At 36.0% G+C, this 12685-nt stretch overlaps 3 protein-coding genes across 4 annotated transcripts; 2 read left to right on the top strand and 1 right to left on the bottom strand.

Annotated features, from left to right (window-relative positions):
- The first annotated feature begins 783 nt into the window (after positions 1-783).
- On the top strand, positions 784-3173 carry LOC112166798 (ribonuclease 3-like protein 2). Of its 2 annotated transcripts, XM_024303705.2 has the most exons (4): positions 784-1613; positions 1784-1939; positions 2097-2140; positions 2195-3173. In XM_024303705.2, exons 1-4 carry the CDS (start codon positions 1122-1124, stop codon positions 2544-2546), a joined length of 1044 nt encoding a protein of 347 aa, XP_024159473.1. In that variant the 5' UTR covers positions 784-1121; the 3' UTR covers positions 2547-3173. The 2 variants fall into 2 exon arrangements, with proteins under 2 accessions (XP_024159473.1, XP_024159472.1); XM_024303704.2 differs by having other exon boundaries at positions 2097-3173.
- Positions 3174-5635: 2462 nt separating this feature from the next.
- LOC112201584 lies at positions 5636-6339 on the top strand. The gene is made up of 2 exons (XM_024342493.2): positions 5636-5969; positions 6087-6339. Exons 1-2 carry the CDS (start codon positions 5722-5724, stop codon positions 6199-6201), a joined length of 363 nt encoding a protein of 120 aa, XP_024198261.1. The 5' UTR covers positions 5636-5721; the 3' UTR covers positions 6202-6339.
- Positions 6340-6467: 128 nt separating this feature from the next.
- LOC112166694 (rab3 GTPase-activating protein catalytic subunit) lies at positions 6468-11880 on the bottom strand. Its single transcript, XM_024303576.2, has 14 exons — positions 11618-11880; positions 11379-11446; positions 10822-11043; positions 10334-10428; positions 9851-10041; positions 9548-9726; positions 8507-8848; positions 8361-8425; positions 8137-8185; positions 7899-8052; positions 7651-7735; positions 7490-7559; positions 7243-7383; positions 6468-6963 (listed from the first exon to the last, which is right to left on the bottom strand). Exons 1-14 carry the CDS (start codon positions 11718-11720, stop codon positions 6634-6636), a joined length of 2094 nt encoding a protein of 697 aa, XP_024159344.1. The 5' UTR covers positions 11721-11880; the 3' UTR covers positions 6468-6633.
- Positions 11881-12685: the final 805 nt, after the last annotated feature.

Here is a 12685-nt window from a genome sequence, read left to right as displayed (position 1 = left end):
ACAATTGAATAGCCCATTATTCATTTAAACATAAAACCCATTATATATGTAACAACTCTGAATCAAATTCAGGCAACCAGATTACAAGGAAAATCCTAGAAATCCATTATTTCTAAAGAAACATGAAGAAAATCTGACAAGGGCAAACTAGGGCTGGGGTAGGAAGGAAACAAAATGGAGGCAATTAGAAAGTGATCGTAAGATTGAAGATCTCAAATAGCAATTAGGCCGACCAACAATCTTTTGTGGAGAAGAAACAGTATAACACCCTAATCCTGGTTCTTAAGAGAAAGTGAGGAAGAAAGATCGAAGATCTGAATTATATGATTCCGAATTCTTGAACGTGCGACCTAGTTCTTACTTTTCGATTATAATGTCAATCCAATTGGAAGGGACGACGAGAAATCCCCAATTTTTTTTGTTCTAGAGTTGACGGTAAATTAACAAGTTTTAGACAAACAAAAAAATTAAAAATTAATAAAAGAATGATGGATCAATTGTTAGGACTTAGGACCCTTAGATTAAACCGAGAATCTAAATTTTATGAACTTGAAATAAATTCACATTCTCCTCATTTTAGAGGAACCAAATTCTACTAAAGTAATACTATTGCCTTGACAACTATGCAAATCATTTGTTGCCTTGAATAGTTAAAACAAAACGTTTCTATCAGCTAAGGCACTTCATTTGAGTAGGCATAAACAAACAAGGAGGAATCCTTGTAAAATGAATTATAACACCAGGCCAGACTCAAAACATTTCGAACAAACAAACAGAGGAAACAAGAGGGCAGTACACTAAAGTCTAAAGCTGATAAGCTAGCACTCAAGTTTTGTGCCACCTTCATCTACAAAGAATCGTGTGCAAAGAATTAGAGCATCTTCTAAATTCCTATTCCCACCAAGTTCTTTATAGTTCTTCAAGCTGAAGCCATGGGTCTTAAAGTAGGCTTAATTTCGGCCAAAAGACTTCATCTACAGAAGCTCAAGTCGAAGGTGATTCACTGATTCTTTCCTTCACGTAGTCAAAGTTCCTTGGCGCATTTCTACTCTTGTATAAGACATCCATCCTCTTAGCAACTCCTTCCAAGTCACCACTTAGTCATATCTTCAGGGAAGCTAATGTGGTCGCAGATCATTTTGCTAGCTCAGGACAATGATACTCTCAAAGTTGTATTTGGTTTAACAATGTTCCTACTGATTCTCCAAAACTTTTCCACCAGAATCTTTTGCAAGATAAACCCCCGATCGAACGAGAAAATTACCACCGTGGCACCACTCCGCCTGCCGGAAATGAAAGAATCGGTGGACGCCGTGGAGCGGATCCTAGACTATGACTTCAAGAACAAGAGGCTTCTAGAGGAAGCTCTCATCCACCCCTCCTTCAGAATAAGCGACGCCGTTTCGTATCAGCGGCTCGCGTTCCTCGGCGACACCGTTCTTGACCTCGCTGTAAGTAAAGACCTCTTCCTTGCTTACCCTGTAATTGACCAAGGCGACCTCACTCGGCTACGCTCCGCTAACGTCAGCAACGAGAAGTTCGCACGTGTGGCTGTGAGACATGGGCTTTATAACTACCTTCGAAGCACTGCAACTCATGCTCTCGATAATCAGGTATATATGTGCATATTTGAAAATGAATAACAGGGAGCTCACGAGTGTTGAGTCGTTTTGGTTTTTGTTGGTCAGTGGTCACTTTGAAAATACAGTTTAATTTTCTGTATAAACCTTGTTTAGAATTTTGGATTTTGCTTTCCTGGATAAATTTGATAAACTTTTATTAGGTTAGGGAGTTTACTGAAGCTATAAGACGAGAAGAGGAGAAGACGCCTGTATTTGGACGGTCTGTAGAAGCCCCTAAAGTTCTTGCAGATATTGTGGAGTCTGTGGCTGGTGCTATTTATTTTGACTTGAATTTTGATCTGGAACTACTTTGGATGGTACTTACGTACTTGAGCTTCTTTTATATACACAAAAATTAGTTTCAAAGCCTTGGAATTGGGTTTGAAAAAAAAAAAGAATCTTTGTATAGAAGCTATTAGTTACAGAATCTTTGTGTAGAAGCTATTAGTTCTTGTTATTGGTGTACATGTGCAGAAATTTAAGCATGTTTTGGAGCCTATAGTTACTCTTGAAGAGTTGCAGCAACAACCTCATCCTGTGACAGAGTTGCAGCAACAAGCTCGTCCTGTGACAGAGTTGCAGCAACAACCTTATCCTGTTCAACAACCTCATCCTGTGACAGAGTTGCATCAACTTTGCCAGAAGCAGGGGAAGAATGTCAGTATCGAGTACGGGAGACGTAAGATGAAGAGTAATATTGATGGGAAGTGTGTTGCCTTGGGTTCGGCTGAACAGAAAGGAAGTGTTAAGGTCAATGCTGCTGAGATGGCTCTGAGGAAGTTGATTTATGATGCGCTGGTTGAAGTTATTGCTGAAATCGATCAGCCATTTTCTGTTAAAAAAGCAAAAGATGAGTTGCATAAGATTTGTGCCGAGAAGAGGTGGCCTCAACCAATTTACACGTATGAATCTTTACTTAATTGAAGAAATTTGAGTTTACGATATGCTTATTTCTTTCTTTTGTTGAGTCTCCCAAGGTCTATTACATTTACTTTGCCAGCCCCATATAACCCCTATATACGTACGTATATCCTAGTGGCGAAGATACATATTGTAGCTGATGCACAGAATAACCATACTGAAAACATAATAAAACAGAATTAATTAAGGGTTTGGCAATTGGTTTTGCACTCTTTATAAATCGTAAGTTGGTAGTTAATGGCTGAGTTTTGGTTCAAGCTGCAAGAGTGCAAGATGCAAAGAGCTTCAGCCCTGTCCTGTTAATTGAAAGGGCTCGAGAGATTGCAAAATGCCCCATTTTTTTTGTGCAAGCTTTTTCTTTAACAGCTGAATATGAGATTTAGTACTCATAAGTTCACTCATAAGTTTTCTAAAAATGATACTTGATATTACCATGTGCCTGAAACGCAGTAGTTTTCTAAAAATGATACTTTATAAATCCTTACTCCTTTAGGTTATTTTGAATTAAGTTTCAAAGTCCGAAGCCTATATAAGGCTCTCAAGTTGTTTTAGTTTGGCATTAGAAAATTGAGAGAGAAATACTATCTCAAAGAGCAAGAAATCCAAAGAAGTTGTGTACTTTATCCTTCTTGTAGAGATTGTGTGTAATGTGTTTTCTCTTCAAAGTAAGTATTTGTAATCGTAATTATGAGTAACTAACAACCATTAGTTGTTTACCCAAGAGTAGAGGCTTTGGGTTTAGTTTGCATAAATATTTTTAAATAAATAAATTGTCAATCTTTATTTTATTGTTTGTATTTTTAAAGTTTTAGTTAATTTTTCTCTTATGTTCTCAAGTAAAAATTCAGATTTTCGGTTCAAGGAAAATCTTCTTTATTCATTGTTTTAAAATAAATACCAGTGATTCAGCCTTTTTTAGTATCTGCTTTAGCATGAGGTCATTAGGTTAACCTGCGGCATGTTGAAGACTAGTTTTATTTTTATTTTTTTAAATTTCAATGTTTAAAACTGTTTTCCAAAAAATGGCAAATTTTGAATTTTTGCTTATGTCAACATAAGGCATAGGAGTCATTACTCTTATTTAATTTGCCATTTTTAGTGTTTTCCTTTAAAAGATGACCTTACTGAGAGAATATGTACGCCCAGATACAATCTTAGTGATAAATATCCCTTCGTCTTGTTTTTCTTTTTAATAAAGCACTCCTTATGTATAAGGTTATGTGAATACTAGCACACATGTGATCAATATGTAATGATTCATTAGTTTAAATCATTCGGTCATTTGTTTGTTGTGTAGTTTATAAATAAATATAGTTCGCTAGATAAAGCTGAAACGATGTATATGGAAATCAAATGAGAGTTTCTATTGGGACCTCTAAATCTGTTCACTGGACCTCACTCTATTATGAATTATTAAATGACACATATAACCTACTATAAAATGACTATTAAGGACAATAATAATACCAAAAAAATATTATATTTATTTTATGTAGACTTTCCAATTCAATAATTTTAGATTGTATTCCTTATCTATTTTCATTTTCCAATTTCACCACATACTCATTAAAGCATTCATATATATTTAATAAGAATTAAAAATATGATTAAGATCATGTGACATAAAAATGTATGATATCAGTATTAATTAAGCCAATAAGGCTTAAGGTTAAATTTTCAAAAACCCTGCAATTGCCCTTGGTTAATTAAAACTCCAAGACTATAAACTTTATTAGATAATGGATAAAACAGTAAATTAAAAATATGAAAGAGAAAAAGAAAGAGAGAGAGAGAGAGAGAGAGAGAGAGAGAGAGAGAGAGAAGAAACTGTTAATCTCAACGTAGGACTTTTACTAGACGTGTGAGCAATGGATCACCAATTGCTATTTACCACAAGTCCACCAACTGTATTACTTTTATTTTTTATTGCAGTTTGAGGAAGAATGAAATTATCTAAACCAATATTTAAAAAAAAAAAAAAACGTAAAACAAAGCCAATTGATGCACGCGTAAGCGTGTGTTAAGAGACTAGTATATGTTGAACGCATATTGGTGAGGGAAAACAAAATAAATCCTCTTATGATTTATGACCTAAATTTAAATCAATCCATTATATATGCAAAAAAAAAATGTTTTTTTTTTTAGAATAAAAAAAAATGTTTTTTTTTTTAGAATAAAAACAAATGATTTTTTTTTGCACAACTAAAATAAAAAGAAAAAAAAACATAATAGTTCATGACATTTTCTTATTGATTAGACATTAATTTTTGAAACTCAAGTTTGATTGAGAAATGTATATTTAGTTAAGATTTATAGAGTGATTAAATCATTGAAATGACTAAATTTTTTATTTTAAAGATAATAATTTGTTTGCAAATTATATGAGTGAGGTTATTTAAGGAAGTTTAGTGAGTAAATTTAGTATTTGAAAATTTGATAAGAGGTGTAAAAAGCATAGAGGTCAAATGAGTAAATTTGAAGATTCCAATAGAAAAACTCAAATTAAATTGTTAATATTTTAATAATTTTAATATCTTTTGTCAAAATGATCCTAGCAGGAGGACCTAAAATATTGACGAGTTCATCATCTAAATAAAGAGGTCCTCCTTTTCTGTTCTTTTTTTGAATGGGGAGGATGTTCTCTTTTTAATACAAAGAAGACGTCATCTCTGAATGAATAAATAATACACACACACAGAGACGGCACCCAGGGCCAACTCTGGGTACAAGCCCAATAGGCCTGCCTATGGCCCTCCATTCATGGGCCCAAAAAATCTAATGCCGACTTTTATATATATTATTGGGCCTCGGTTGTTTGATTGGTTGTCCCAGGTTGTGGCCTCGGTTTTTCATTCTCATCTTATTATTTGCAATTGGCTGTTAAGAATTTCAAAATTTGTGGGCGTATTTCACCAAAAAAAAAAAATTATTAATTGTGGGCGTATGCTCTAACCTCATGGCTTGCCTTGTTCAATAGAACCCACATTCCACACATCTAGCGCGTGGAACCACTCTCCTCAAAAGCAGGTGAGGAAATAATCAATATCTCCCCTTCTTCAGCCGAGACCAATCCCACCAAAAACGTTATCCGAGGTCTCCATTACAACTATGGAAAACCATAACAAATTAACAATAAACAAAGCTGCAAAAGAAACTCTCTCTCTCTCTGCTAAACACAATGAGGTCCATTCAGTCTCGCTCTGCATTGCTTCCCTTGCATACTAGGCTAAAACATAAACACTTTCTGGGAAGTACTAAGCTGCTTTGGCTTTCCACCAATGAACCTATCAAGCTTGCTTCACAGAGCCAACAACTCCATCTCTCACTAGGAACCAGTTGCAGGGCCATGCACAATTACAATGCGATTGTTCTTGGTGTCACTCCCCCTGCCAAGTCCGGCGACATCTCGGTCCTCCTTCAAGTCGGGTTGGTTCTTTCACCTCCATCAACGTCATTTACTGTTGTAACACATTTTCATACACATAACCAACCACATTGATTCTAATCTGATATATTTTTCTTTTTATTTCCTTTGTATCACAGTGGGATTCTTCTTTTCGCCTACGTGTTTTCAAATTTCATTGTGCCGAATCTCATTTCTGAATATTTTCGGTTCAATAAGTCGAGTGAGGATGAGGAAGATGAGGATCTTATATAAAGATGAGGGAAGCAAGCACAACCTCATGAAGACGTAGGTTTTAATCTTCTAAATTTTTTTTTGCTTTTTACTTTTTTAACTAGTTTGAGGTGCAACATGTAATACTTGTCCTTGATAAGCTAATTTTAACACACCCAAAATTTTGAACTTTAGTTTACCGGATTCTGAAATAATTCTTATGCTGTTGTGCGTTCTTTCAGGCCTTGAATAAACTTGTTTAACCAAAAAAAAAAAAATTGAACAGATTATAAGACAATGCAGGCCAAGAAAACTTCTATTTCATTCTTCATTCCTCTGTAATCAAACAAGAAATTAATTTTGGATGTGGCTAATGGTAATCCCCATTAGCTCGTTTTGCTTAAAACAATTTACATTTTCCAGCAAAAGCAACCGGGAAAAAAAATGAAAAAATAAAAATAAAAGGAGTTATATCTAAACAACTGTCCAATCATTGTCTTCCGTAATTGACGGTTTTTCAACAGGGGATGCACTTTCAGGCTTAGGAGGCTTTTTTGAAAATAATGATGACTTGTTGTCAAAGAAACTTGAAAATGGTTGGCTACCAGGGCTTTGTGAGTTCTTCTGGTCCTTAGAGGCTGATTTTTTCAACTGTCTATCTTTGCCACCGAAGTTGAGGGTCAGTCGCCTGAAACGACTTTTTGGTTCACTAGAAGGAGAAGGGGTCATGGTTTCTTCCGGCTGCTTCATTATTCTTAGGACTTCCTCTGGATTGAGTATCATAGCCTCAACTGTTTCAAATACCTGCACCACAGATAGACTAAATAGTTTCAGAAGATCTAGATCTCAATAGTGAACATATTGGATTGAGTATCATAGCCTCAACATACGATTGAGTCTCCATCGTAAAAAATTGGACGTTGACAGAAAACATGGACAAAATACTCCCATCAGGCATGGAATCCATAATCAAAGTATAAGCTTATCAAGGTTAAATTTAAACAGCGTAGGAAGGATCTCATTTCAAATCCAAATGATTTGCATTATAACTATCAACCCTGGTTTAATCATGTGGATCCATACCTGACAAAGCTCTTCAACCTTCTCTGTCCACATTTTGCCTTGACAAGTGGATACCACAAAGTCCTTGCATTCATAGAACAGCTTTGAAAAATCGCTGTTAGTGGACAATTTGGCCTCAGCAATTACAAACCCTAAACCAAGCTGAAGATTGCATAACAAGGGGGCATCATTAGCATAGAATATCAGGACCGAAATGTACTTATCCATATAGAAAGAGCACAAATAATATAATACGAAATGAACTTACCAAAGAAATAAACAGCTGCTCAAAAAGCTCAGAAGGTGATATGTCCTCAAAACCATCCAGAATACCTTCCCTACAGGATGCATGATAATATTATTGTCAGCCTGTAGTCTTTAGTAAAATCAAAAACAGGTAAAACAAAACTAGCAATACTTCCAACTTACACAGCTAAGTCCTCATCAAAGAGGGGTACTTGTTTTACTGCTGGAACTGGTTTGGATGTATCCCATAGCTCATGCCAGAGATTGCCTAGCATTGAAGCATAACCATAGGAAATTTTAATGAAATTCAAATGTGGTTGCATTTGCAACTGCTAGATGTATAAACCATCGTCCTACAACTGTTAACAATGGATATACATATCTCTGATGCAAGATAACATATAGCAATGAAAGACAGAAAGAGGCAGCACCTGCTTTTTGCATTCGGCTACTTAATTGGCCTCTTGCAGATGATACGTCATTACCATCCAGAGATTCAGCCTCGGTACTTGGCTCAGCCTCTGTCCAGTCAGGAGGAGAATGCCATCTAACAAAATCTTCCAAAATACAACCAGGATTTGCAGCCTACATATGATAATAAGCAGAACTTAGTTGACTTAACCAATGAAACATTCAGTGGATCTGTAAATTTTATTCAATAGGGGAAACCTTGAAAGCCTGCATGTCAGAGAGGAGTTGAGAACATCCAGCACCAACACTGAGCAGAAAAGATAAGGCCATTTGTCAAACAGTGTCTAGATGGATTAGATTATCAAATATGCATATTTTCTATATATATACATCTTTATGTCAGTGAACTTCTGAAAATAGACTTGCCTATGTGAAATGACCTGGAACTGAAAAACTGGCTACTAAGTAATTCAGACACAAACCTTCCCGTTCGAAGCACAAACTCCTCTGTTTCCTTGATCAGATCTTCAGTAAGTAAAGGTCCTTCCTACATGTGACAGTGCACATAGACCTCATTACGGGAGCAAGTTAAAATAGCTATCTTTCGAGCAGAAACTGTTATACATACCTGAGTTACAGGGGTATACATAGGTTCACCAGTTTCCAACATTTTTAGGTTACCGTATGGGCGATCAGCACCTAATCGGAGAACCAGTTCCCCAGTGCTTATACGAGCATACAAAACAGGGCCCACAGCATTGTCTGTAGAAACGGATGATTCTTCAGCGTTTGGACTGGCTTCTCTAATTACAAACTCTAGTGTTTCAGTGGCAATATCACGTCGCCTTTTCCTGGAAACACAACAATTGATAACTTGCAACCGCTGGTACAAAAGACAAGAATTCAGATCTGGAATCTCATCCACAGGAATGCTAGGTACATATGCTTCTTCAGACCAAAGTCTTCTAAGCTGCATGTGAAGAAAATTCAAAGCATACTAGGTCAACATAATATTATTTGATAAAACAGGAAATTATATATTCAAATCCAGTTGAGGAAATTACTAAACATTGAAGAACCTTTAAATTTAACAGAATGAGAAATTTTCTGACTCAAATTCTACAAGGTAGGAGAATCTTGCACTTAAACATATTAAATCTGGACATAACTTTTGCTCATTCCCTTTGCACCTGAAACTATATCTATGAATTTATTGGCCCAGTATAATGTGTTTCAGCTCAGGATTTACAAATGCTGAAAGCTAAATATAAACACTTGTTCAAAGAAAAGGTGACTTTCCAAAATATAGGTGTATTGGCTGTTAAACAAGCGAGTAGAACTGCCAGCTTATATTTCTCGTTTTCCTTTTCTTTTCACTCACTAGAATGCACTAAAGCATCACAGAAATCATCCATATCACAGTTCACCACTGAAACTAAAACTCTATAAAAATAAAAAAGAAGTTTAAATAATAAGTTTCAACACATTATCACAAAGATACTATAAGCTAGAGCTAGACACAAATATATTCACAGTGTTCAGTTCCAGAAAATATATAAAGTGTTCTGGTTATTAAACAAGCAGCTAGAAGTGTAGCATTGTATTTCTCCTTTTCATATCATAATTTACTTCATAATTTTAAATACCTCAAACTTTGTACAGAACTTACTTCGGAAACAACACTACACCAAAACAGTGTCATTTTCTTAAGGGTTCTGAAGCTCCCAATGACTTCCGCTAACTTAACTACAAGGCTTTCAGGAGGAGCACCATGAATATCTTTTGGTATAGATGCCATGGTAATCGTGTCTGAACCAGAATCGATCTTCCGCCTTAGAAAATTTCCCTCTGCGAATATCTTGCACATATTACAACGGAAGTGAAAGATCATAACAAGATAATATATAAAGCTTAAAGACAAAACAATAAAGAGGAAGTTACTTCCATGAGGTCACCTAACGTATGCATCTACCTGCATCAAATAAAGAGTGAATCAATGATAGGACTTTCTCATTATGACCAAAATCAGATGGCTTTTCCTCCTTTTCACGAAGCACTAATGACTTTACAGCAGAGAGACTCAGACCCCCCCTCTCTCTGACTGGTGAGGAATTTCCTGATGATGCCAAAAGATCTTTCATTGATTTAGACTTCTTTCCAGCCCTGGATAAAGGTTGCAAAATCTTTAGGGCCAGAAAGTTAGGTAATCATGTATAAACTGCAATGTTAATTACATTAAATTTCAAGATTGTTTCCAATTATACAAAGTAAGAAAACACATTCATTTCCACCTAAAAGAAGAACGACTATTGTTCTGCATTAAGATAATATAGGTATTCGCAATGATGAATGGTTGCAATTAGATAATTTCCTACAGAAGTGGACTGAAACAGTTGTAAAGATTTTATCCGAGAGAGTGTACAGTTCAAGCAATGACCAGAATACAAAGACTTACTCAACAGCTGTGGCCAATTGCCTCATAACAGATAATGGCGGAATCACTATGTTGTCCGCAGCTAAGCTTTCAACTGAGGGAATTAATTCTGCCCCCTTGCAAATATCAAATATCAATTTATCATTAATGGAAAGAAAAAAGAATTAATTGATGCAAAAGGACATATAGGTTGATTAAACTAGTTAAACATCACAAAATTCCAGGCTGGTTTTTTGGTCCCTACTGGTTACATTCATCTCATTCACAATTACAACTAGAAAAGGATTTATATCACCAAATTTCTTAATATGGACCATATTAAAAACCTCACTCAAAATATGGACCAAATTTCTTAATATGGACCATATTATATAGCTGAAAATAAAAATGTATAACAAAAAGGTTGGAGAACTAAAAGATGGAGTTACCTTTTGATGTAATTTGTACCATCTAAACCATTCATAATGCAGAGGAAGGAAAAAAAAAAAGATGTAAAGAAACAAAATTACCTTTGCTTCCATATCATTTTTCATGTTCAGAATGTACAAATTTTCATCATAATAAGGAACAGCCATGGATGAATACTCGGCCTTCTCTGTATCTTCAACTCCTTTCTTTCCTTTTCCAATATTCCTCAACTTATCCTGCCATTCTTGCTTCCTGTCCTGCCATTCCTGCTTTGTCCCTATATTCGGAGGTCTCCACCTCAAAGCCTTTGATTCATGGAAACCCTGCACCATTTCATTCATAAAAAAAAAAAAACTGAAATCAACGCATTCCGCATACTGTAAATGATCCGACCTTCAAATTAACACATTCCGCACACTGAAAACATGTACTCAACTAAGCCTGATTCGACAATGTAGCTCAACTCAAGTCAACCCGATTTCATGTCACACATAACTACAATTCATTTCCAGGAAATGATTTTATGTAATACGCAAAACTGAAATTCAACCTAAACGATCCTACATTTCCAATTCCACAAAAAAGACAAAAGCAAATCATCGAGTCAACCGAAACTGATTCTCTAACAAACATAGAACACATAAAACAAAAACCTCACCCTCGACTCCCCCGGCGATTCATCCTCGGCTTGCTGGATCAAAATCCTCGGCGACGTCCTATCGGAATCTACACCGATCAAAACAAAAAAAATAACCAAAAATTGGAGTAATTTAAATCTCCGCAAAACGAAAAATAGGATATATAGGGGAAAAGTCAAATGCAAGTCTGAGGCAGTAAAAGGGAAACTGAAATTGGAGGAGACTAAATTTGAAATAGAGAGAAGGAAAAAAGGGTGACCTGGGCGATCGGGTTGCTTCAAGTCAGAGAGAACTCGCTCCGCTTTAGCCGCGGCGGAATGGAAGGCTGTCCTTGCTTTGGATACGAAGGAGGGGGACTCCATATCCTACGCCCGCAGGGTTGCGCACGTTAAGAGGCTGCTCTCTCTCTCTCTCTCTCTCTCACACTGTGGGCAAAAAGGGGGTCAGAATATAATGGACATGTTTGGTTTTCTTTTTAGAGGGAGAAGTGGAGAAGCACCATGGCGTTCAGTTTAGTCTGGATACAGAGGCTTAGACACAGACAGCTTTCATTTTCTATATATTTTTTTTCAAATTTATTTTGTTCATTTTATTTTTTTTCTTCCCCATAGTGCTGAATAATTTAAAACTACTTTTGAATGTCAACTTACGTGAAATTTGATGTATTAAATCCTTTATTTATTGGAAATATTCATTTAAAGCGGGAGGATTGTACATCCAAAAAAGGGTGTCTCGTTAAAAAGTTAACATATTTCAATTTTTTTTTTTAATAGAAATTGATATCATTAGAATCAATAGCCGACATTCAGCCAATAGCTAGAGTCTAGCTGCACTTACAAAAAGATAGCTGGTAAGAAAATTAGGAAATCTTAATCTAAGCGAAGCAAACTCATTACAAGTCAATAATAAGCTCGCTATAGTTAGCGAACTTATAAACAAAAAAAACTTCCTATCTTTTAGGGCAAAATCATTCACTAGCCTCCCATTAATCATTTACGCAATTGTGGTACCAACAGAAAGCCACTTCCTAGCCAACAAATAGGAATACCTCCTTATCCATAAGCCGCTAGAAATACACCAATCACATCAGAGATAATTGCCAACTTTCAAAGAAGTCATGATCCGAATAGATTGACACATGAAGACCATAGCTTGCCCCAAATTTGCCCAAGTAGGTCAAACCCTTGGGCCGGGCCTGCCCAAGTCACCAAGTACCAAATGAGGGTGGCCAGGCACCCTCTATGATAGCCCATGAACTAGGCCCTAGCCCAAGCTTAGATTCAAACCCAGAACCCTAAGCCCAACTCAAAGCCCACGAAACTGCTCT

The sequence above is a fragment of the Rosa chinensis genome, chromosome 5 (assembly GCF_002994745.2).
Source record: "Rosa chinensis cultivar Old Blush chromosome 5, RchiOBHm-V2, whole genome shotgun sequence".
Classification (NCBI taxonomy): Eukaryota; Viridiplantae; Streptophyta; class Magnoliopsida; order Rosales; family Rosaceae; genus Rosa; species Rosa chinensis.
The sequence above is the reverse complement of the archived record's forward strand: the minus strand, read 5'-3'. Positions and strand labels throughout refer to the sequence as shown.